This window comes from Dipodomys merriami, unplaced genomic scaffold (assembly GCF_024711535.1).
Source record: "Dipodomys merriami isolate MVZ:Mamm:240054 unplaced genomic scaffold, mDipMer1.0.p SCAF_2731, whole genome shotgun sequence".
In the NCBI taxonomy this organism is placed as follows: Eukaryota; Metazoa; Chordata; class Mammalia; order Rodentia; family Heteromyidae; genus Dipodomys; species Dipodomys merriami.
This window is the reverse complement of record NW_027204195.1, coordinates 1-26,829: the sequence shown is the minus strand read 5'-3', so window position 1 is coordinate 26,829 and position 26,829 is coordinate 1. Positions and strand designations below refer to the sequence as shown.

General features: G+C 37.4%; 1 protein-coding gene across 1 annotated transcript in view; it reads right to left on the bottom strand.

Annotated features, from left to right (window-relative positions):
- LOC138837678 (anaphase-promoting complex subunit 4-like) overlaps positions 1 to 23,797 on the bottom strand; it is a 28,764-nt gene extending 4,967 nt beyond the window's left edge. The window contains 20 exon segments of the mRNA XM_070036626.1: positions 742 to 846; positions 928 to 966; positions 1,052 to 1,113; positions 1,939 to 2,036; positions 5,941 to 6,034; positions 7,959 to 8,015; positions 8,274 to 8,357; positions 10,062 to 10,108; positions 11,872 to 11,927; positions 12,312 to 12,336; positions 13,865 to 13,998; positions 16,185 to 16,286; positions 17,395 to 17,459; positions 18,218 to 18,304; positions 20,076 to 20,159; positions 21,692 to 21,823; positions 22,465 to 22,549; positions 23,416 to 23,460; positions 23,559 to 23,586; positions 23,701 to 23,797. Of these exon segments, the coding sequence (XP_069892727.1) occupies positions 742 to 846; positions 928 to 966; positions 1,052 to 1,113; positions 1,939 to 2,036; positions 5,941 to 6,034; positions 7,959 to 8,015; positions 8,274 to 8,357; positions 10,062 to 10,108; positions 11,872 to 11,927; positions 12,312 to 12,336; positions 13,865 to 13,998; positions 16,185 to 16,286; positions 17,395 to 17,459; positions 18,218 to 18,304; positions 20,076 to 20,159; positions 21,692 to 21,823; positions 22,465 to 22,549; positions 23,416 to 23,460; positions 23,559 to 23,586; positions 23,701 to 23,797 (1,526 nt within the window).
- Between the last annotated feature and the right edge of the window lie 3,032 nt (positions 23,798 to 26,829).

Below are 26,829 nucleotides of genomic sequence, written 5' to 3'. Positions count from 1 at the left end.
CCCTTTAGCTATGTGCTGGTGGCTCATGTCAGTAATCCCAGCTACTCAGCGCTGAGATCTGAAGATCATCATTTGAAGCTAGCCTGGGCAGGGATCCAGGAGACTCCTATCTTCAATTAACCACCAAAAAGTCAAAAGTGGAATTGTGGTTCAAGTGGGAAAACAATAGCCTTGAGCACAAAAGCTGAGGGACAATGCCCAGAGCCTAAATTCATACCCCAGAGTGGCACACAAAAATAAACTAGTACCTTCATAGTGAGACTTAAAACGATTTAAAATGCTAATGGAACCCTGAATATCATTTGATTTTCAGAATGTTTACTTTGGAATCTCAAAAAGTCTCTGTGGGCAAGAGCTCTTATTTGATGAAAGATAATTAACCTAAAATTTAAAAAAGCCTTTCTATAAAGTACTTACTAACACAGTTTTGAATCACTAAGTGTTCTTAGATATAACACAGGTCTGCTGTCATTTTCCTAAACCTATTTTTAAAAAAAAACTTATATACGAGGCTATATACTAATATAAAAGTTAAAACTCTAGAACAAGAAGGGATCAAATAGCTTCTCAATTCAGCATTACCATCTCCCAGATGTGAGAACTGAGAATACTGAATGCAAACCTAAAGTCATGAGGCAGCTTCGCTGAAACCCGAAATGCTGGAGGGAAGCTGAATGGCTTATTATTATTACAAATATTAAGCTCTCATCTCTTCGGTTCAAACTTCAAAGGAATACTCACTGGGAAATATCAGTATGCCTTAATCTTAAGATACACATTTTATACAGTGAGTCTTCTAAAATAGTAAAAAGAAGGTACTGTAGATTTGAACTTTTATTATTCCACCTAAGGAAAGAAAAGTAATGTATTTAGCTATTTAAGTTTAGAACAAAAACTACTGTTTACACAAGACGAGGAGACACACACAGAAAAGGAAATGTGAACAATCTGCGCGCAGAGTCCTCACTAAAACAAAAGCAAAAAAAAAAAAAAAAGAGAAAAATTCAAACTTGCTGCTAAATTATACTACCTAACAGGTAAAGAAGATAACCTTCTAGCATCTCTATATAATGGAATACAGATGGCTTGATTCATTGATTTTCCAATTTCATCCTACAGAAAAGCAAGATTTGGAAACATCATTAGAGAGAAGGGGAGCAGCTAGTGGTGAGGAGCCTGCTTGGCCTGTGCTAAAAGACCACTCCCTCCCTCTGGTCTCATGACATCAGTCACTGACAAGACACACCAGCTCTGGGACTAAGACTGTATTGAGATTGATCTGGGGGGGCAAATAAAACACTAAAGATACTTTACTAAGACGATAATTTTTAAATTTATGTGAGCAGAAAATGAGGGAGGGGGTTACATTGTTGAAAAAGAAATGTACAGTATTCAGTACCTGACCTATGTAATTGTAACCTCTCTGTACATCACCTTTACAATAATTTTTTTTTTTTTTTTGTCGGTGGAGGGGCTTGAACTCTGGGCCTGGGCACTCTGTCCCTCAGCTCTTCAGCTCAAGACTGGGCACTCTGTCCCTCAACTCTTCAGCTCAAGACTAGTGCTCTACCACTTGAGCCACAGTGCCACTTCTGGTTTTCTAAGTGGTTTATTGGAGATAAGCCTCATGGCCTTTCCTGCCCTAGCTGGCTTTGAACTCGATCCTCAGATCTCAGTCTCCTGAGAAGCTAGGATTACAGGCATGAGCCATAAGTGCCTACCTTATAATAATTTTAAAAATACATAAAGTAAAATAAATTTATATAAGGAATTAACTATGGATATAACCAAGCCATAAGAAACTGCCAATTTTGACAATCAAAACGAGTTGAATATCAGCATTTTTACAATTTATCCTAATATATATGTTCATTTACATAGACGAGACATACTATACTCTTGTTCCCACACGAAGACATGCATTTCTTCCCAACTTACTGCTGTCATTTGCAAACACTGATCAATAATGGTTTCCATTTGCCTTTTCACAAAATGCAATGATTTTCGAGCATAATAAGGAAACAGCAAAGGGCTTTCTGGTTTCAGACAAAAACAGAAACAAAACAAAAACTATAGCAAACCAATGATTAGGAGAAAATAATCCATTGTCAGAGGCAGTCCATACTTTTTCTTTTTTTATTTTTTTTTATTTTTTATTTTTAAATTTAAAATTTTATTTTATTTTATTTGAGAACATACTGTACAGAAGGTTTACAATTACATGGGCAGGATAATGCATACATTTCTTACCAAGCATTGCAGCCTCCTCCTTTGTTTACCCTTCACCTCCCTTCCCAGCCACCCCCTCCCCCCGACCCAATCATACCCCCTCCCCCCCCACACCGACATTGTAAAGCTGGTTTTGACATGACATTTTGTACTTCTCATTGTTGCAACAGGTCCACCTGAATCCTTAAACGACTTGTTTGTCCCCATCTCCTCCACATGTTATACTGACATCAAATATAGTGAAAGCGGGGGTTACACTGTGGGGGAGGAACATACAAAGCAACAAAGAAATAATCTTATAAATGCATTAGAAACACATGCATGAAAGAAACGAAAACATTAAAATACATATTTAAGGGTTCATTTTCCTAACATCATATTATCTGACCTTTTCCGCTTGACTCATACCTATACTAGATATTGCAAATAAGGGAAACCATGGGACCTATGTTTCTTTGGGCCTGGCTTACTTCACTTAATATAATTTTTTCCAAACCTTTCCATTTCCTAACAAATGGGGAAATGTCATTCTTTCTGATGGAGGCATAGAATTCCATTGTGTATATATACCACATTTTCTTGATCCATTCATCTACTGAGGGGCATCTGGGTTGGTTCCATATCTTAGCTATGGTAAATAATGCTGCAATAAACATAGTTGTGCTGGTAGCTTTAGTGTGGTCTTGTTTGTAAACATTTGGGTAAATGCCCAAAAGTGGGATTGCTGGATTATAGGGGAGATCTATGTGAAGTCTTTTGAGGAACCTCCATACTGCTTTCCAAAGTGGTTGAACAAGTTTACATTTCCACCAACAATGAAGTAAGGTTCCTTTCTGTCCCCATCCCCTCCAGCATCTGTTGTTGTTAGAGTTCTTGATTTTTGCTGTTCTAACTGGAGTGAGGTGATATCTCAATGTTGTTTTGATTTGCATTTCTTTTATGGCTAGGGATGTTGAACATTTCTTCATGTGTCTATTGGCCATCCTTCTTTCTTCTTCAGAGAAGCTTCTCTTTAAGTCTTTCGCCCACTTATTTATTGGGCAGTTGTTTCTTTGAGGAATTTGTTGTTGGGTGGTTTAATTTTTTGAGTTCCAAGTATATTTTAGATATGAGACCCTTGTCCGTTGTATGGCTAGTAAAGATCTTCTCCCAATCCGTGGGCTTTCTATTGATCTTGCTAGCTATGTCATTTGCCCTGCAGAAGCTCTGCAACCTTATGCAATCCCATTTGTCCAACCTTTCTTTGATTTGTTGTGCTTCCGGGTCTCTATTCAGAAAATTTCGGCCTGAGCCAAGGAGACCTAGGGTTTCTCCTATTCCATCCTGTAATGTTTTCAGAGTGTCTGCTTTGAGTTCAAGGTCTTTGATCCATTTGGAGTTGATTCTGGTGCAGGGTGATATATAAGGATCTAGCTTTAGTTTTCTGCATGTAGTTAACCAATTTTGCCAGCACCATTTACTGAAGAGGCTGTCTTTCTTCCATTCTATTGTTTTAGCTCCCTTATTGAAGATTAGATGGCTATAGGTCTGTAGGTTCATTTCTGGGTTTTCAATTCTATTCCATTGGTCCTGAGGTCTGTTCTTATGCCAATACCAAGCTGTTTTGATTACTATAGTCCATACTTTTTCATGGTGGAATTCTCATTATACTTTCGACATACCTTGTTAAAATAAATGACCAGAATCTCCCTTCAATCCAGTCCACTTAATACAACTACATTCGCTTGGTCCTTCTCATGCTTAGTCCTACACCAAAGCCCAACAGTAAAATGCTATTGGCTATTAGAAAAATGGAAGGCATTGGAAACCATAAGCTATGTACTGAAACCTGTTCTTTCTTCTCAACTCTGCCACAATGTGATAGCAGCAGCAGTCCAGGATACTCTGCCACTGCTAGCTTTGTTTCTTTTTTGCTGTTGTATTCAGTATGCTTTTTATTTTAAAATGGCTTTTTTATACAGTATTACAATATCCATAAGAACTCATCTTATTCTCCAACTTAAAAGGAAAAAAAACAAAGAGGCCTACTGGGCCTCTGGAACTGCCTGGGATGAAAAGAGCTGTGAATCAAGCTGTGACTCAGGCCCACCAGCTCAAATGGCTCTGAGACTGTCTCTCCCACACTCAGCACTTCCCTTACCAGCTGTGTTAGGTAAAAAAAAATAATCATTTCAGCACTTTAAGGTTCAAGAGGTGACATACTAGGTAATTACAGAAAAACATGTTGCCTTTGTCGCCAGTTCCCAAAACTCAGCTCCTGAAACCCAGATATCCTGAGTAGTAAATGTGATGGCCAATTTTAATTTTTTTGGGGGGGGTCCGGTTGTGGGGCCTGAACTCTGGGCCTGAGCGCTGTCCCTCAGCTCTTCAGCTCAAGGCTAGAGCTCTACCACTTGAGTCACAGCTCCACTTCCGGCTTTTTTCATTTTGCTTATGTGGTACTGAGGAATCGAACCCAGGGCCTCAGGCATGCAAGGCAAGCGCTCTACCACTGAGCCATCTTCCCAGCCCATGATGGCCAATTTTAATGTGGCCACTCTGGCAGGTTCCTGCAAAGCCTCAGGGTTGGGTGGCGTGGAAAGTCTATGCCTTAACCAGAAGCTTATAAGTTTCAGCTCCATCTGCCAGACTGCAGGAAAGGAATCGGGGCTTGGGGTTGAATTCTACCCCAGTGACTAAATCATTATAATGAAGCCTCCATCAAAAACCCAAGACAAACTGGGAGAGAGCAAGGGAAAGGGTGACATTGTCAAAAAAAGAAATGTAATCTTTACCTGCCTTACGTAACCATAACTTTTCTTTTCTTTTTCTTTTTCTTTTTTTCTGGTCCTGGGGCCTGAACTCTGTGCCTAGGAGCTGTCCCTCAGCTCTTCAGCTCAAGGCTAGCACCCTACCACTTGAGCCACAGAGCCACTTCCAGCTTTTTCTGCTTATGTGGTCCTGAGGAATGAAACCCAGGACTTGATGCATGCAAGGCAAGCCCTCTACCACTGAGCCAACTTCCCAGCCCACCATAACCCTTCTTTACTAACCTTCTTAATAATTAAAAAAAAAGACACTGGGGAGGTTTGGATGGCTCCCTGGTTGATGAACATGTTGAGTGCTGGGAGGATCTAAAAGCTGTGGCCTCTTCCTCCATATCAAACCCTGAATGATGTTTTCCACTGGGCTATGCCCAAGTTAAATTTTTATTACAAACAGTCTGGAAAGGAAAGCTGAATGTGTTCCTGAGCATTGTACACCAGTCTGGAAGCTATGCCAACTTAAGGGAGAAAGTTGGGACATATGTCCCATAGTCAAGTCCCACAGAGGTGTGGGTAAGGGAACCTAGCTCTTGGGACTGATGTGATGTGAGGAGTCTAGCAGACTGAGCCTTCCTCCCTCTGGAGGCTAATGATCATTGTGGGTGCTCAGTGTCATAATTGCAATGAATTGCATTGCAGGACCTTCAGCTGGTATCATAACTGGCTGGTGTCAGGAGGGAAAAAATAATTTTAGTGTCAGCATAGTTAATGTACCACAGCACAGTTAATTTCAGGGTGTTTTCTATCTATCATGGTGACATCATACTCTACTTGTTAAAATGCTGTTCTCTAATCAAATAAAATGGACATGCCAAGTAAGCCTGAAGAAATTAGACAAATTTTGAGGTTACTCTTTAATCTCAAATATGTATAAACATGGCCAACATCTGCTTGGTTCATAAAGTACCTTTAAGATGGCTGCTGTTTTGGAGGAAGTCATACCACTGGTTTCCTTCCGTGTTAGGGGGTGACACAAGGCCATCATCTTCATCTTTCAAATACTAAAAATAGTTTAAATTTTTTTCAGTTAAGCAATGATTCAGGCTCTAATCTGTATTTAACATTATTCTAGTTACTAAGTTATCTTGTTGTACTGCCAGGTTCTCTGAAGGTACATTATTTTTCTAAGTGAGGTGACAAATTCTAGACAACATGAAAATGACTTAAATGGTCAGAGTATAGTAAATGTAGAAACCAGAGTTTACATTTTGTGGTTCATTTTCAAGATATATTTTAACCTTACCTATCAGGGCTATATTTTAGTTTTACAAGTACCAACTGACAGTATGCTCCACAAGGGCAGTTCTCACAGTGTAGCCCCATCCCTGAGAGTGCTCAGCATGCTTCCATTGACTACAAGGTTAATGCCAGCTTTAGTGCCAAGGTGTCACTTGCCCTTTCACGGTGTCAACATTTGCACTGAAGGTGTGGAAGAAAGAACAGCCAGTACCTGCACCCCTCACCTAGTAGACCAAATTCTTGTGTTCTTTGTCACATATTCAGTTTCATTTATCCTGATAGAACTATTAAATTGTTAATTCTCAAGTCTTGATGGCAGATCTTTTAACGTTTTTTGAGTCAGAGTTAGGAGGCACACGGGTGATTTTACAACACATCAAAGCATGCAAAGTTGTCTTGAAGAAAAACTGAAACTGTCTTGTTTCAGTTGTAAAGGCAGACATTTTATAAAAAATGACATTCCAAGGGGGAGGATGGGAAGGGATGGGAAGGGGAAACTAAGGAGGAGGCTACAATGCTTGATAAGAAACGTACTCATTATCTTGCCCATGTAATTGTAACCCCTCTGTACAGTATTTTCACAATAATAAATAAATAAATATTTTAAAAATGACATTCCATTTTTACTTAGAAACAAAAGACTAGGGGACAAACTGGTTCTTCATACTTAGATGTTTGTGAGGTATTTTTTAATTTTAAAATTTTTATTTATTTTATTAAATAGATGTACAAGGAGTTGCCATGGTTCAGCTTATGGACAAATATGTCTTGGTCAATGTTACCCCTTTGAACATGCATACTCATCCATCCCTCTACCCCCTCAAACTCTTACTTTTGGCAGGTATTTTTTTGAAAATAAAGTGACTTTGAACAAAACAACCTAAAATATTTATTGCAAATAACATTTCAGCTAAACTTGGTTCTAAAGGCCTGTAATTCCAGCACTTAGAAGAGGATGAGGCAGGAATATCACAAGTTTAAGGCCTATAGAGCAAGACCCTGTCTCAAAAAAAAAAAGCAACTTTTAAGCAAAACTCAAAATGTTGGCACCTGCATCTGTTACTGAGTGCCTGACAGCTTCACAGTAACTAAAGACTGATTAGAGTAGACTGAAGTCACATATTTATAATGTATAATGGAAGGCGTCAGTACTTAAAAAGATCTGTAAAAGCCACAGAACCAATATTTCTAAAAAGACCAAGTTATGATGCTATGAAAACAAGCATGAGTAAAAGTGCCTTTCAAAGTGCAAGGAAGATGGAGAGATTTTTAATGAAACTGAGTATGAAGTGTCTACTAAACACAATTTTAGATTCCACATTAAAAACTTCCAAGAGACCAACACTTGGAAGGATTTTGTATAATATTAAAGAATATCCTCAGTTAAAGGACAAAACTAGTTCAGTACTTTCTCCTTTCCAAGGACACACACCTGCTTGAAGTTAGATTTTCCTTATATACATTAAGCAAATTAGCATATTAAAACAGAATAAACACATAGGTAGACATTAAAATTAGCTGTCTTCTATTAAGCTGTACATCAAAGACAGCTGAGAAAATAAACAACAATGCCAGTTATACTGGCATTGTATTATTTTCCATAAAATTTAGATAATATGAATTAACAGTACAAAGTCTTAAAATTCGTTCTTAAAAATCAAACCAAGTTCAATAGAAAGCCCATACCTGACCAACTTTTTCAACATTAAAGTATTTTCTTTTTCGATTAGAAAAGTCTGGAGCCTAGAAAGAACAAACATAGTTTATTTCTAAAAGCTCAAAATATTAAGAAAATAATCTTAAAATTAACAAACTCAATATGTATTTTATAAAACAGCTATCCATTGCATTTAGTTTTTTGCAGATTGTAAGATACATACAGACAGAAGTCTACTTATAGACTTTATGTTTAGTCTTTTTAAAATTAGTCTTTTTATAAAAGTAATTGCTCATTACTTTTTAACCATGAACCATCTTTGCTGTGATTATTTTCAAAGTGACTTAATTGTAAAAATAGCTATTTCTTTCCTCATTGAAATGTTCAGTAAGAAATTCAGTAACAAATGTGATATCTTTCTGAGTTATCTATTAACAAAAAGGGGCAAAAAGAAAACAAATCACGGTAAAAAGAAAGCTTCCCAATAATTTGCCTGAATCCACAGTTTGGGCCTGGGTGCAGGTGAGTGGGCTGTGGAGAGCAAGGAGGAGGCTGGCTGTTCTCTAAGCTCGCTTTCAGGGAATGCTTCTTTCCACATCCTCACAGAAAGAAACTGCTCATTTCCAGGCTTCAACTTAGGTACAACATTTAAGTACTTATATTTCAAGGAAAATAAAAATGCATTTAAGACTTAAGGCATAAGATATAGAACCAACCCAAATGCCCCTTAGTAGATGGAGTGGATCAAGAAAATGTGGTATATATACACAATGGAATTCTATGCCTCCATCAGAAAGAATGACATTTCCCCATTTGTTAGGAAATGGAAAGGTTTGGAAAAAATTATATTAAGTGAAGGAAGCCAGGCCCAAAGAAACATAGGTCCCATGGTTTCCCTTGTTTTCAATACTTAGTATATGTCTGAGTCAAGCCAAAAAGGTCAGATAAGTTGATGTTAGGGAAATGAACCCTAAGATATGTATTCAAATGTTTTTTTTTTCTTTCATGCGATTGTTCCTATCACATTTATAAGATTATTTCTTTGTTCATTTGTATGTCCCCCCCCCCCCACGGAATAACCCCTGCTATCACTGTATTTGATGTTGTTATAATTTGTGGAGGGGAAGGGAAAAAAACAAATCATTTAAGTAGGGATACAGGTGGACCCATTGCTACAATGAGATGTACAAGGGCTGGGAAAGTGGCTCAGTGGTAGAGCGCTTGCCTTGCATGCATGAGGCCCTGGGTTCGATTCCTCAGCACCACATAAGCAAAAAAAAAAGCTGGAAGTGGCGCTGTGGCTCAAGTGGTAGAGCGCTAGCCGTGAGCTGAAGAGCTGAGTGACAGCGCCCAGGCCCAGAGTTCAGGCCCCACGACTGGACTAAAAAAAATGAGATGTACAAGTCATATGTCGAAAACGAACTTTACAACTTTGGTGGGGGGGGGAGGAGGGTTAAGTGGGGGAGCGGGGATGGGAAGGGGAAACAAAGGAGGAGGCTACAATGCTTGATAAGAAGTGTACTCATTATCTTGCCCATGTAATTGTAACCCCCTCTGTACAATATTTTCACAATAATAAAAAGACTTAAGGCAGTTAAAGAGTATAAGGATGCTATGTTGTAAGAATTATACAACCTCATTCAAACATGAAAATTGTAAATTCAAATATCCGTAACAGTATTCCGCGAGATGAAAATATTATGCAACCACTCAAATTTATTTAGATAACAAGACCAACGTCCTGTTATCTAACTCTGTAAGAGTACCAAAACCATGAGCAAGGCTGAGCTCAATCAGGACAATAGGTAAGGAAATTACACAGGTGTCCCCTGTTATCTGAGAGATTGGTTCTAAGACCCCCACAGATAACACAATCCTCAGGTGCTCAAGATCTTTATATAAGAAAACACATCCTCCTGTACACTTTAAATCCCATTTAGAGTGCTTGTAACACCTAATACGATGTAAATAACTATTGTTGTATTGTGTAAGGAATAGTAAAGAGAAAAACAAGTACATATGTTTGGAACAGATGCATTATTTTCAGAATATTTTTCATTGGTGGTTGGTTGAATCTACTGAGATGGAACCTGCTGACACACAGGGCTGGCCATAAGTACTTCTGTGCATACCTTATTCAGCTCAGGAAGCACATGGTCTTCGGTCATTCTCAACATGGCTGGAAATACAAAGTTAAAAATTATCTTGAAATGTAATTTTTATTACAGATATACCTCAAAGACCAAATGAGGTTTACTGAACTAAATTTTCCATTTGAACAGTTTCTTTTTACTACAAAAAACTTTCTCTTTGAACAATTTAGTATGAACTAAAATCTGACTTAATCAGGATCTAAAATATATTCAGGATTGTTGGTCCTCACCCCAAACAAAACCTTATTGATTATGCTGCTGGGGACAGAGCAGTAAAAATGCCTTCATGGAAATTACATTTTACAAAAAAAAAGACAACAAAGTTATAACCTTGTGTCAGTGACAAAGCCAGGGTGACAACAGTGTCACATTCTGGAGATAAGAACTGAGCCGTTACTCACTGCTCTTCTACTGCTGATGCTTAGTTAGAGCACGCAATAATTATAAGTAAAACTAAACCACTAATCCCATCAGAGAAAGGATTTCTAAAGTCCTACTTTTAATATTGCAATTTATTCTAATTAAAACTCAGATCTGCAACAAGCTAGCCTGAAAAAACTCCAGTTCCCTATTCCAACTATCAATCATATAGTTGAAAAAAAGGAAACAAACAAAAATATCCAACCAAGAATTCAAGTAACTTAAGATCACATTCAGGTTTTAAACAAAAGTAACTATAGTAGAGTGATAAGCATAAAGTCTGCTTTTGTAATATTAGAACTGAACATTTGGACACTTTGCAGTATTAGCATATCAAAAGGAATTTATCTTGTATTTCACTCTAAATTTTAACAAATATGAGACATAAAACTAAATGTTGCATATGTTGGAGAGAAATGTTTGTTTCATTATTTAAAGAATATACTTCACAAAAATAGCAGTATAAATGGGCCTAAAAAAATGCAAGTACCTCAGAGTGGTGATCAAACCATCTCATGTGAAGTCAACAGGTATTTGTTAATTAAACTGCCTACCCAATGGCAAAGACGTAGTGGCATTACAAAGAAAGTCCTAAAGAAGTCTGTGTACCACTTAGCAAGGGCACCACTGCCCATGAAAATGTAATAGCAAGATCCCAGTTCTGTGCTGTCAGTGATCATCTGTGAGTCCTAGGAACTTCAAAGAGGCTAGCCTGACTACATAACTAAATGTGTAATTTTAGATGATTTCCATCAATTCAACAGCCACAGGCTAGTTAGTGGTTACCACCATGGACCACACAGCTCTAGAGACTGAAGAACAGAGTGTAAAATGTAACACAAGCTACTGAAGGGCTTTTTGAAAATCTTATACCCGTGCCCAATATATAGCAAGGGCTCAAACATTAAATTTTAACCTAAGGAAATGCAGTTGTCCCTCGCTGTATTGTAGCTTCATTGCATCCCAGGGTTAAAAAACAAAACGAAACAAACCAGAAATAGTGATCCCTCACCTATCAGGTAGTTACTTTCCAGAGCAATAAATGAACCACAATAGAGCATGGGATTTTCACTTATCACGGGGTTGTCTGGAACTTAACTCCCAAGATAGGTAAGGGATCACTGTACTAGTGAGTGTAAGGGGCACAGGTGTTACAAATTAGCTTTAATACTTCTATGGGGGAATCATGGAGTAGGTGAAATAGGACTGCCATAGATGGACAACAGTTGAAGCTGGGTGAAAGAAGGAAACAAGGAGGCTCATTATACTATTTTATAAGTATTTGAAATTTTAACAGACTAATTCAAATCTAAGATGTATTTCCACAGTTTTCAAAAGTGTTAAAACAACAATGTTAAAGTTAACTTACCCACAGAAAGCCACTGGAAAAATGCCTTGAAATTCTTTATACTAATGTCTATAACTCTGAAAAGATAAACAAATCAGAAAAAAAAAGTCATGTGCAGTTCATGTAGTACTGTTCAACTGTCACAGAGTAAAATAAACCTTACTGTTCTTCTTTGTCTTGTCAGGATTTAAGCCCTTAGAAGAGCAGATTTTACAAGCCAAACATTATTACATTCCTAAAATTAAGGCAATCAAAAACAAAACACATCTCGATTCTTTCAAAAATTAAGCAAATAAATGATACTATCTGGTTGTAACTGTGTTTCCAAAAAACTGAATCTTTCCCAGCATTCTGTGACATATGAATTCTTTTCCTAACTCTGCAAGTAAGTGAGGAAAAAATTTTCCCACATTTTTTGTTAAAAAATTACTAATCAGTAAAAAAAAAAAAAAAAAACTGACTCCAAGAGGAAGTTACTACTATAAACTTATGTTATGTCACAATGTCTGATACCACTGGACATCATTTTATGAAACTAATCTTTTAGTCCAACAAATAAATGAGGTCTCAAAAATTGAACTCTCTTGGATTTGACACAAATGAAAAAACGTTAAGTATTATAAATCAAACTCATTTTCATTTTGGTGAACTTTCTGAATACAGAGATGAGTTCAATTTTTATAAACTCTTTAAGTTTACTTCTATGTGATAATTACAGTAAGCAAATAATACCTGTACTGATTTTCCTTGAGGTCCTAAGACCTGAACCGGGAGCCTGTGCATACTAGACAACAGTGTGCCAGTGAGCTACATTCCCAGCAGTACAAGTATTTTTTTTTATGTTTCATAATATCACTGAGAGGTGGATCAGTATCAATCACCCTACTAGGAAATCAAAGATTGCAGCACTCCTATGTTATCAAGTAAGGTAACTAACATTCTCTTGCAGCACCAGTGAAAAACAAAGTTTTCTGTGTTCTACCTAACTAATACCTTCACCCCTACCTAACACAACCAGACCACACTAAAGCCCTCCCCCACTGCTCTGTTCCTCCATCTGTAACCCTTCGTAGTGACATTTTTTCTACTTAAGAGGATCAAGAAGTTAAATACTTTCTATTCATCGTGAGAGGTAATCCTAGAAAACTTAGTATATCATATTTGCTCTCAGCAAATGTAAATTCCAAAAATATTCCAAAACACAGGAAAAGCAATGTCATTTCTCCTCTCACTTTGTCTTCTGAGCAAGTGCTGGGGTTTTCACTTTCTAGAGCCCAATCATAATGACAGTGAACAGGAGGAAGCATATGTATTATAAACTTAGAAAAATAAAGAGTAAAGAACAACTTAAAACTAGTTTCAGAAGTACTGAATACTGGTGAGTGACAAAGTTCTCCAGGAGAAGCCAAGTGCAGAAAGCTCAAAGAGCCAACAGCCAGGAATGACAAGAGAGTCTGAGAAGCTTGGTGCTGTGGCGGTTCACGCCTCATCCTAGACACTCAGGTGGCTGAGATCTGAGGCCTGCAGTTCAAAGACAGCCCACACAGGAAAATCCAGGAGATTCATAAACTCCAACTAATCACCAAAAGCCAGAAATGGAGCAAATGGTAGAATGCTAGCCTTGAGAAAAAAAGCTCAGGGACAGCACTCAGGAACTGAGTTTAAGTTCTGAGACTGGCACCAAAAAAAAAAAGAAAGAAAGAAAAGAAAAGAAAAACAGCTCAACAGAAAGAGAAAGTAAAATGTATTCCTAAACTGTATCTTACTGTACTGGACATACTAGCCAAATATAAATAGATTAAAAACTGAATCAAAGTTAAATTTCATAGACTTGAAACTCTTTGTATGATTAAATAAACTTACAATCCTTTTGCCTTAGCATACCAAGCACTGGGATTACAGGTATGTGTGTAAGGTTCTTATTAATTTCAAATGTAAATATTCACAATCAATAGCATCTAAAAGGAAATAAAAAATATAAAGAAATAGTCCTTGTTAAATAAGTAAACTATACCTAATATATTCTGTTGAGAAATTAAATCACTACCTTCAATTCCCATAGCATCCAGTCCAAGGGGTTTGTATTTTTGCTTCCATGAAGCCATTCCTTTCAGTTCACTCAAATAATACAATAAAGACTCTGAGCCACTAGCACAACAGGAGACATAGTATCATTACTTAGTCACAGGAGACATAGTATCATTACTTAGTCAGGGTGGTAGGCAGTGGTAGACAGTTCCAATTTTTCAGAAATAAAAATTTAAGGTAACTATTTAATTTTCTTGCCATTAAAAAAATTGTATCTCTAGTTCTATAAACATAAGCACAATCATCTGGCTATCATCTACTGAAATGAATATACATGACAATACGATTAAATTTTATATGAACAAATTGTGTTTCACAGTCCTGGCACTATCTGAGGGGAGGCGCAATGCTAGGGATGAAGCTAGGGCCTTGCATAAGCTAGCAAGTGCTCAACCACTAAGCTACCCCTTAGCCCCAATCTTGGCACTTTAAAGAGAGCCAGTAGGCAATCTTGTTCACCCATATCTATCCGATACTAAACAAATAGTTTTTGAGATCCAACTTTGTGTCAGACATTGTGCTAGATGCTAGGGACAGAAAGCTGACAAGAATCAGGTCCTTGTGACCACAGAAATTACAGCATAACAGGGGAGACAGGTCTCAACCACACAATCATACAGTGTAATCTTCCCAATGGCCATAAATACCTTGAGGGGAATGCATAGGACAAGGGTATAAGTGTAATATGAGTTAATATGGGGACTGGTGAAAAAATATGGGGACTGATCAAAAAGAAGGGAACAGGAGCATCTGTGAGAGGTATTCTATTGGATTTACTGAGGAATACACATTCTACAGGGATGAGGATATAGCTCACTAGTAGAATCCTTGCCCAGCATATACAAGACCCTGGTTTTGACCCAGAGCATTGCAAGAAAAGGAAAAAGAAGAGTAAAAAGACCAGACATTTGTGGAACAAAGTATAGAAAGACCAGTGCAGAAGGCATTACATAACGGGCTGTATACAAATTTAAACTGAACATTCAGCATCCGCTTGTAAAACTGTCACTCAAGCAGCTACGGATAGGAACAACACGAGACCTGGAACACTAAAAGGAATTGTGGCTCTGCCATGTACTATCTTTGGGCCATCCATATAACTAATTCAGTTTCATCCTGGTAAAATGAGACTCAGAACAAAATTCTAGGGTGTTGAATGAAAAATACACAATATGTTTTACAAGATAAAATATACAACATACTCAATTTTCTCTGTGGAACAAAAAAAGGAATATATGCCCTATTTCAAAATATACCTTATAGTATAGTGGGGGGATCCAGATGGGAGACTTGCTTGGTGAAAAGATAGTGAAAAATTATTTCATGAAGCAGAAATAATCTTTACCCTTGAGTGTGCCAAGATTCCCCTTCAAATGCCAATGCAAAAATTTCAGCTAGGCACTATTCACAATCAATAGCCAAGATATAGAAACAACCCAGATGCAGAGAAATGGATGGAACTAAAATGAATCAGTGTGAGTGAGGTAAGACAAGAGCAGAAAGACAAATAGCACATGTTCTTCCTGATATGAGGATGTTAAAATCCAAAACGCAAGGAAATACGACAAAGTAAACAGGACTCAAGAAACAAAGGACATCTACTTAATCTGCCATATAATTTCTAAATGACTCCATGTTCTTGACCTCATATGGGGTATATATGTGCACACATCTAAGGGAAGCTAGGAGGAGGGCATGGAATCAGAGGGAAACAGGTGAAAAAATACAACAGAGGAACCCATCAGCTACACTGGGCATTGATGAAAATGAACTAAAGAACTCAAGGGAGGGAGGGATGAGAGGGAAAGAGGGAACAGCTAACACTAAGCAAAAGGAAAGAAATATATTTATCACCCAAAGCAGAAGAAATATTGTCAAAGCTCATAGAATTCACAAACTTTATAGACCAAGATAATGACAATTTGCCTTGCAAAGGTTAAAATGTGTTTGTGATTTTAACAAAATATCACTATCCTACAGTACTATGAAATTTGTGACATTTATATAATCACTTAATCTCACTAAAAATTATTATTAAAAAATTTTCAGGGTAGTGGCACTGTAGCTCAAGTGGTAGAAAACTCTCCTTGAGCTGAAGAGCTGAGGGACAGTGCCCAGGCCCAAAGTTCAAGCCCCATGACTGACAAAAAAAAAAAAAATTCAGCTAGGAAAGATTCCAGAAGAAAATGCCAGACAATAAAGGTAAATTTTCAGAAAGACCAAAGCAATGTCCATCATCTTTATACCTCTGCAAATGACTTATAACCAACTTCTGAATACTGGAATATGATGACTTTAACAGCACCTTTACAGTTAGCTGGTTCACCAAAAGGGGCTGAAGTTCAGCACTACAATGTAAAAGGATGTTTTAGTCATTTCTCCATCTAAAATCTGTACACATTGCTTAAAATCATAGATTTCAAAGAAAAAAACAAGATTTTGGAACAAAGTAAAACTACTCCCAACAAAAATAAAACTTTCTTAAAAAAATACAACTTTCTTTTGTATACAAAAAGAAACAAAAAAATAACCCTAACACACTTAAGTACACATGAGGATACACTGCATATTAAAAAGGACTTGGCTTAGTAAGGCAAAGGGCAATGCTCACTAAGCCATATTGTACCAATGTAAGCATTTAGGAAAAGGATGGCAGAGGTTTCCACAAAGCACCATGGAAATCACATCTGAAACACGGGAGGGAATAAATGAAAACCATAAAAAATAATTCCAGAAGTAAATACAGATTAACCTTTTCATGCGCTTAAGATGGGGAAAGTTCTAAGATACCAAAAAGAAAAAGTTTAGTTTGGCAACATAAAAACTAAAATTTCTGTACAAAATGATCACATTAACCCAAAAGGGTGTATCAAAAAACCTGGAGATCTATACTCCTAATACTCTTTTTATACCAGAATTTTCTATTTCATTTGGACAAATGAATTATTCATTTTTATTTACTTTTAAAATCAATTGATTTAAAAAGGGGAGAGAGAGGTGAAACAGGGCATCAGTGGCTCATGCCTATAATCCTAGCTACTCAGGAGGTTGATATCTAAGGATTGTGATTCAAAGACAGCCCAGACAGGGCTGGGCTCAGTGGTAGAGTGCTTGCCTTGCATGCATGAGGCCCTGGGTTGGATTCCTCAGCATTACATAAGCAGAAAAGGCCTGAAGTGTCGCTGTGGCTCAAGTGGTAGAGTGCTAGCCTTGAGCTGAAGAGCTCAGGGACAGAGCCTAGGCCCAGAGTTCAGGCTCCAGTACAGAAAAAAAAAGACAGCCCAAACAGAGAAGTCTCTGTGAGAGTCTTATTTCCAGTTAACCACTCAAAAAACTGGAAGCAGGGATGTGGCTCAAAGTGGTAGAGCGAAAAGATCTTAAGGACAGCACATAGGCCCTGAGTTCAAGCCCTACAACCAATCGGGGGAGAAGGGAGGAAAAGGAAGAGTTTATTACCTTGCCTTCCCCCACAACAGCAAGTGCATAAATTCATCCTGTACTGATGTGGTTATGTTCTTTTCCTAGATAAAATAAAAAGAAATATGTGGTACATGTTTTGCAGCTTATAAAGTACATCTACTCACTGTTCTTTCCTCTGTCTTCTCTCAAGCCCTTATATACAGGAAATATCTGAGGTTCAGTGACTGGAGACAACCAGTCAGCTGTTTCAATAGCTTCCTCATTCCCAAAGCACACCCACTGCATTAAGTTGTTCCAATGGTGGAAGAGTCAGCTATGGATCTGATATGGTTTGTCCCCCAACGGTTCATGTATTATGATGCTGCTGAGGTAGTGGAATCTTTAAGAGGTAAGGCATACTGGGAGGTGGTTAGGTCACTGAGGGTGCTGCTATGTGAAGAAAATGTAGTTCTCATAGGAACCTGGTTAGATCCTGCAGAGTGAGTTATTCTAAAAGAGCAAGACCACCCTTCTCCACTTTCTGGTTCCTGCGTCACAAAGTGATCCCTCTGCCAAGATGCCATCTCCCAGAGGAAGAAAATAACAGAGCCACACAATCTGGGACTTCTAGTCTACAAAACTGGAAGATACATAAACCTCTTTTCTGTATACATTACCCAAGTTCAGGTACTTTGTTATAGTAACAAAACCTAATATAGACTCCTTTTTGCAAATATTTTCTGTGAAAATAGTCATTAGGCCAAGCTGTCTGAAGAAATTATGGTCTTAATATTTCATAAATTAAACTGACCTTTCTCATATAGCATATAAAGCAAATAGACTTTTAAACTCTTTCCACAGGAAATATCAGTTACATTACCTGCACAAACTTAGTGAGACGAGAATCCATCTGCATCAGTATTTCTTCCCATACTTCACACATACATGTCAGTGACAAATTTATATACTATTAGCAAAAAGAAAAAAATATTTTAAACCCACATTCTACCTAATATGTGCTATTTAAGGTCACAAAAAATCCAGAACTTACTTTCAACCACCCTAATTAACTTAGTTAAGCCAAAGGAAAAGAGAAGACCATAGCTAACCTTTGGTAACTTCTTTTTTTTTTTTTTCCAATTGTGGGGCTTGAACTTGTGGTCTGGGGACTGTCCCTGAGCTCTTTTGCTCAAGGCTAGCTCCTTACCACCTTGAACCACAGTGCTACCTCCTATTTTCTGGTGGTTAAATGGAGCTAAAAGTCTCATAGACTTTACTGCCTGGGCTGGCCTTGAACCATGATCCTAAGATCTGAGCCTCTTAAGTAGCTAGGATTACAGGTGTAAGCCACCAGGGTCTAACTGTTTGGTAACAACTATTTTTACCAAAGAATCAATGATTCTTAGAACTTTAGAAAGGAACTTTTTTTATACTTAAATTTTATTGTAAAGGTAATATACAGAGGGGTTACAGTTACATAAGAAAGGTAATGAGTACATTTCTTTTTTGCACAGTGTTACCCCTTCCTTCATTTCAAAAGAACATTTCTATACCTAGTAAAACAAACATCTTTTACATTTTATTATTTAAGCTGTGTTTTATTACACTGTCAAAATGTTAATTTGTTCAACTATTAAACTGTCAGAGGACCCTTAAAAGATTTCGACACCTAGTTACATTTGCCATCAAGTAAATTAATGGCTGTGGTAGAACAATAATGAAAAAAATGGCCTGAATTCTTTACAGTTCTTCTATCCTGACTTATTCTCCTCACCTTGCACCTGGCTGCCCTATAACTTGCTCTAACTGAACATAGCAGAAAAAACACTGCTGAGGCCAGGGCTTTCAAGTTGTTTATACATCTTGACTTGCACTTTTTTTTGAGGGGACGGAGAGGGAGACAGGATCTTGTTATATAGCCCAAGCTTGCTATATAACTCAAGTTGATATTATAATACTCTTGCCTGAGCCTCCCAATTGCTGGATTATAGAAGTGTCCCACCAACCACAGTTCAACTTACACTCTTATTTATTTAATTTTTTGCTAGTCCTGAGCTTGAACTTGGCCTGGGCAACTGTCCCTGAGCTTCTTTTGTTCAAGACTATCACTCTGCCACTTAAGCCACTGCTCCAGTTCTAGCCTTTTTTGTGTACATGGTACTGAGGAATCGAACCCAGGGTTTCATGCATGTGAGGCAAGCATTCTACCACTGAGACACATTCCCATCCCTCAATGTGTACTCTTGAAACCTTTGCTGCCACTACCCTAGAAACAGCACAGGACTAGCTGGCTAGAAGATGAGGGATGCAGGGCAGAGGCAAAGCCACTTCAGCCAGGGACACATATCAGCTTGCATGATCAAGCTGGGTGATATGAGCCATACCAGGTACAGATCACCACAACTTTCTGGCTGAGTTTAGTCCAAACTGCTAACCTACAAAATTATCTACTAATTTGGGGTATCTTTGTTATGATCAAAACCTAAAATCATAAAAAGACTATTTTATTTGCAATAAAGTATAAGTAACATTAACAGGAACATTTAAAAGATTGACTATTTTTTCCCTTTCATTTGGAGGTGATAGGATTGGATGAGTAGATTAATTAAATTACTTTTTCTGGCTTTAATAAATATTGTAAGATTAGCAGAATAGACATCCAACTGACGTCAGTTTTAAAAAATAAAATTACAAATGTTACAGTAGATACTACTAGAAAGCAAGTGATGAATAAATACCTGCAACAGAGCTGAAATGTGAATAAACTTCCTGGCCATCTGAGTTACTTCATGTAAGAAGGAGTAGAGCAGATTGGTTTCAAGCTGAAAAACAAGAATAAATTGAGTCATAATCAGATGTATTTACTTTTTTAAAGATAAATTGTTCCTGTAAAACACACACACACACACACACACATACACACACATGTGCATGCGCACACGTGTGCATCCTCTAACTTAAAGAGGAGCAAAGATGTAACTAAGTATCAGGAAGACCAAATCATAATTCTGTCCCCTTTGAAACATAACCAAGTTGGAGGCATCAGAACCAAGGGAAGGCATCAAAAGGCATTAAAATACTACTGGTAAAAACAAAGAAAATATCCCTTACCAGTTGTATCGCACAGAAGTTGTCATTAAAAAAAAATCTATTACTAGCTGGGAATGTTGCTTAGTTGTAGAGTGCTTGCTTAGCATGCATGAAGCCCTAGATTTGATTCCTCAGTACCACATAAACAGAAAAAGCCAAAAATGGCACTGTAGCTCAAGTAGTAGAATGTCAGCCTTGAGCAAAAGAAGCTCAGGGACAGTGCCCAAGCCCTGAGTTCAAGCCCCAGGACAAAAAAAAAAAAAAAAAAAAAAAACAAAAAAAAAAACTTTTACAAATTTCACAGAAAAAAAAGAGCTGCTCTATTATAGCACAAATACAGCCTGGTGATCACAGTTGCTCAGCCTTAAGACACAAATGTGTACTACCATTGTTGTGAATTCTATGTCTAGGGTGCTCTGGAACACTGAACAGCATGCTATTGAAGACACTAAGCAGTCCTCACATCTTCTATCCTTTTGTTCTACTTTGTTTGAAAATTCACACATACTTAGGATAAACATATAGGATTTTCAGAGGAAACACTGGGGAAGTTTTCTTGGCAAAGCAAAGGTACAATCTAAATAACAGGAGCCCAAACAGTTTCCTAATCTTATTATGTATGCTACACACAATAAAAGAGCCCTCACCAATACTTAAATGTTTTACACAAAAAGCATGTTTAGAGCCTAATGGTGCACACCTGTAATCCCAACACTTGGGAGGCTAAAGCAGGAGAACCTGAAGTTCTAGGCCAGTCTGGATTACAAAGCAAGCCTTCCTCTCATTAGAAGGAGAAAAAAGGCACAGAACCTGAATGCAGACTGCCTAGTATCACTTTCCAATTATGAGCTTTTGTATGTGTCCAGTACTTTCTTCAGGTATAATAACAGTGCCTATCCATATGTTGTTGTGTTTAAGGCACTAAGGGTTTGGCATATAATAAATGATGAATATCAGCCCTTATTATTACTAATAACTGAGTCCCAAGAAAATGCTCAAAACCAAGTAATTCTGTTATAGGAACCAATTTGTAGATCATCAAAACATTGTTTTTATGTGGAAAATAATAGTACTACAACAGCATTCAATATGTACAATTTAGAAACTCCACGGAGATGTTTTATTTTGCTGCCCATTAGAATACAGTGAGATATAGATACAAACCCACAGAGGTGGGGACCCAGCTCAGTGGTGGACAGCATGCTCGTACGTCCTGTCAACTCTCAGCACCAACCACCCTAAAAAACAACTGAAAAACTAAAACATATTCTTAATCTCTACAATTACATAGCTGAAAGTATGAAACCTTTGAAGCATCACCAGTGGAAACCTCTGCGACCACTGATAATGATTTCAAATCACTTGATAGACACAATGCAAGACAAGTGCCAGCAATCTGCAAAATAATCACACACCCTCATACATGTGGTATCACTGCTAGGGTGCACTTTGTAATACTGGAAGCAACAATTTATACACAACTTTAGAAAGCTGTGACACACACTTCTGGTTTCAGCTATACTCATGTAGCAGGTAAAGGTAGGTAAAGCAGGTAAAGGGCTCCTCCTAGTCACAAAGACCTATAAACATTAAAACTTCTGATCCCAATCCCATCAACAGTTGCACATCAAAGGTTGATGAACAAATTCCCTGAAGGCTATGATATTTTCTACACCTTGGGGAATTGTGAGAGCGAGATGAAAAAGGCTCTGGAGAAGACTGATTTAGCAGTAGTAGGAGACTCAGTACTCAACAAAGAGTGGCTTCCGATAGCTTTCATTAGGCTCCAGTTAAATCACAGTCAAGTGGATCAGATCAATCTTTTCATTAAAGGAAAAAGCATGAGTAATTCCACCAAAAGTTTCTCATCTCTATAGTAATATCATTATTTTAGCTTAAAAAATCCTCTAATTATTTAAAAACAAATTGAAACTGAAAAAATAAAAATAAAACTTACTATGTTATTCTTATTCCATAAGTAAACTAGCCACTATATTTTAAGAGAAATAATACAGGAAACCTAAAAGAAAAACTCACTCCTGTGACTCGAGCAATTTTGAACATCCCATAAGCATAAAGCTCAATAAATCCAGAGCTTCCTCCAAGGACAAGAATATTTAATCTAATAAAAAAATGTAACAAGCAGAGAACCAGTGAACAACACAGATGATTGTGGGTGTTTTTTATATTTGTGGATTTTATTTCTACACTATCTTTAAAAAATAATTAGCATGAACTTATAGTACAAAAGTGTTACACTGTGATATTTACAACATGAATATAATACACTTTGATCAAATTTACTCCTAATCTATATTACTCTTTCTTAACTATCCTTCCTCCCTATCTATTCCTTCCTAAGTTTCTGTAGGGCTTCATGCTGGTATTGTCATACATATATATTCACCTTCCCTCACCATCTCTTTTTCCTTTCTCCCTCCTGCTGGTTCCTCTTCTCTCTTTTAGATGACTGTGGTTTTTTTAGCCAAAATATCAATTGTTACTGCTTTAATCTAATCTGAGTGCTAAAATTCCTCTGTGGGGAAAACTGATACACTAAGCAAACACAGCAACTCTCAATATTCAATCACAGCAGGCCATTTCTTTTGTTTCCAAAGAACAATATATATTTCTTATAGCTAACATTAAGCATTTATAGTAACATAACATACTAATAATTGTATTCACATACAGCCAATAACAAAACAGTTTTATTATGGATATGACACAATGAAGAACTTGGATAATTAAAATTGAAATTTTAAAAATTCTAGTACTATCCCCTTTTACTTATTAAAAACAAGTATACTGCATTACTGCTAACACACGAAACAAAGAACGAGCACACAGTAAAAACAGCAAGACGGTGACATCTATTATTTGAAGACACAGCGTGTCTACAATGAGATAACATAACAAAAGATTTGCTCCTGAAAATTTGGAAATGTTCCTCCAATATGAAAAGTGACTTATTTAAATTAGATTTACCTGACATCTCCCAAGCGTTTAATAATTTCATCAGAATTCTCCTCACTACAATATAAAAATAAATTGAGTCATCTTTCAACCATGTTCTTTCAACTAAAAAAAAACATTATTTTATTTGAAAACAACAAAAAAGTATATTTTACCTAAATATTTTTGAGGTGCTGCTATAATGAGAGAAAGGAGAGACAAAGGTAAAATGATACTCATGAGAGAAGTATGTACCAATATTTAAAGCAGATTAACCTGCAAGATTAAGTCCAAAGAAATACAACTCTGATACTTACTTTTTTGGTAATGTGGGCAGCTTGGGTAAGAGAATGTTTGACTCATCTTCAGCATTATAGAACGATATTAGAACACTAAAAGGAAGGGAAACAGGCATTACACAAACAGTAATAAGTTACTTCTCTTTCTATTAAAAATATATTTTTTAAAGACTCATTCCATAACTTTAAGAAGTAAAGATATACAAGACACCCTGGCTCATGGCTCATGCCTATAATCCTAGCTACTCAGGAGGCTGAAACATGAGTGTCACCGTTCAAAGCAAGCCGGGGCAGGAAACTCAGTGAGACTCTTATCTCCAATAAACCACCAGAAAATGAGAAGTGGTGCTGTGGCTCAAGTGGTAGAGGGCTATCCTTGAGCTAAAGAGCTCAGGAACAGAGCCCAGGCCCAGAGTTGAAGCCCCACAACCAACAACAACAAAAAGTAAAGATATGGCACAGATAGTTTACCTGTCTAATAATCACAAATAAGAAATGATAAAAGCAGAAATTTCTTTTGTTTGTAAAAACAAATGGACCTACTGTTATTCAACAGTTTTCTTGGGCTGGGAAGGTGGCTCAGTGGTAGAGCGCTTGCCTTGCATACATGAGGCCCTGTGTTCGCTTCCTCAGCACCACATAAGCAGAAAAAAAAAGGTCAGAAGTGGCGCAGTGGCTGGAGTGGTAGAGCACTTGCCTTGAGCTGAAGAGCTGAGGGACAGTGCCCAGGCCCAGAGTTCAGGCCCCACAACCAGACCCAAAGCAAAAACAAAAACAGCTTTCTTAGCATAAAATACCTTCGGCCAGGTGCCTGTAATCCTAGCTGCTCAAGAGGCTGAGATCTGAGGACCATGGTTCAAAGCCAGCCTCGGCAGGAAAGTCTGTGGGACTCTTATCTCCCATTAACCACAAGAAAACAGGAAGTGGAGCTGTGCCTCAAAGTAATAGAGCACTAGCCTTCAGCATGAAAGCTTAGGAACAGCACTTAGGCCCTGAGTTCAAGCTCTTATGCCAGATAAAAACAAAAACAAAAACACACACACAAAATCCACCTTTCATATATACTCAGTATTGGGATACTGAAAATATATGATTTTTTAACTCAAATCTAAGAAATTTTGCTACTAAAAGTAACTTTACAGAACAGTGCAATTAATATATCATTTAATTACTGGTTCTATGGCTTACATACATTTGCCATCTGACAAAACAGCAGGTACAAGAGACTATATCATAAACTTTGCAACAGTCTCAGTAGCTGGGATAACAGCATGTGGGTTTATAGGCATGTACTACTGCACTTGGCTTATAAATAGGTTTATTTCCCCTTGTCATTTTCAGATAAGACTGGAAACAGATAAGCTAGCAAATGAAAGAATGGGAATTTAGAAGTATTTTTCACACTTTTACACAAAGTAGCTATCCTGAGTTTCTAGACTTAACAGGAAACAATTCTAAACCATGAGTACCAAGTATTGAGAACACAGTTAGCAAGTAAGTGAGCTGGGATAGGAAGTACAAATATGGTCTGCTTCTCTCACTTTCTAGAAGATTCACTGATTATCTGATAACGGATTAATCACTGTGGATTCATGTATATTTCAAATGCCAGGCTACCACCTTGTTATCTATTTCTTTCAGGCCCTTCATCAAGTTGTCAGTTAACATTCAGGATTTACAAATTTATTTGATATCAAGTTAGTAAAATTTAATCAGTGAGGAGGAGGTGAGGGAAAAAATTATTTTTTTAGGGGGGGGTGGTTGGTAGTGGGGTTTGAACTCTGGGCCTTGAACTCTAGCCGGGGTGCTGTCCCTCAGCTCTTCACCTCAAGGTGAGTGCTCTACCACTTGAGCCACAGGGCCAATTCTGGTTTTGTGGTAGTGAATTGGAGATAAGAGTCTCATGGACTTTCCTGCTCAGGCTGGCTTTGATCTTAGCCTCTTGAATAGCTAGGATTACAGGCGTGAGCCACAGGCTCCCTGCAGAAAAGTAAATTTTTTAATCCTCCCTTCCCCAAATTCAACATCACCCAGATTCACTAGCCCCTCAGTCTACCTTTACTGCAAGCTTTACTTGTCTATACTATTTTGAAAGCATTTTTGGAAATTTTACTTCTAGTAATTAATCTAAGGAGTAATTACACAGAGTTATTTCAAGTACTCAGAATGTTTATACAACATTGCTTATAAAAACCCAAAACTGACAATTACCTAAAACCACCATAGGAGTCATATTTAGTAAATTAGAATATATGAAAGAGTGAATTGCTATGCAGGCATTTAACATTAATGTGATAAATCTATCTCTATTGAGCCAAAAAGAAAAAAATTATGTATGAAAATAGGAAGCATCATTAACTTTAAAAAATTGTATTGTTATTATAAAGGTGATGTACAGAGGGTTTACAGCTCACTGACTTAATAAAAGTACACACATAGATCTCTATTTGAACATATCAAGCAACGTGGAAAACTGTTCACCAAAATAAAAGCAGTTGCTACTTTTCAGTGATAAGCTTTCAAAGAATATTATTTATTTGTTTGTTTATTTATTTATTTATTTTGGGTTCAGTAGTGGGGCCTGAACTCTAGGCCTGGGCGCTGTCCCTTAGCTCTTCAGCTCAAGGCTAGCACTCTACCACTTGAGCCACAGCACCACTTCGGGCTTTTTTCTTTTTGCTTATGTGGTGCTGAGGAATCGAACCCAGGGCCTCATGCTTGCAAGGCAAGTGCTCTGCCACTGAGCCACCTTCCCAGCCCGTCAAAGAATTTTAAGTCCTTACATTTACCTAGATAAAAATTAAGCAATGAAGAATATATATTCACTTTACAAAAGCAATTTGCTTTTTTCTTAGAGTACTAATGATGCAGACAAAGTTGACACTAGGATTTAGTAGTTTACAGAGCTGACTGGATGTGTACCACAGCTCAGAAAAGGACTGTCACTGTGAAACACCTGGCAGAGAAGTTCAGTCATCATAGCCCTACCAGCCACGATAGAAGAGGTAGCAAGAGGCAAAAGACCACACAGAAATGAAAGAACTGGAGTCAAAGCAGGGGGTCCTCATGTGTGACCTACTTATTTACATTATGCATATCTTATTCACACTTATTCATACATATTCATAAGAATGCTTCCGAGCCTGTA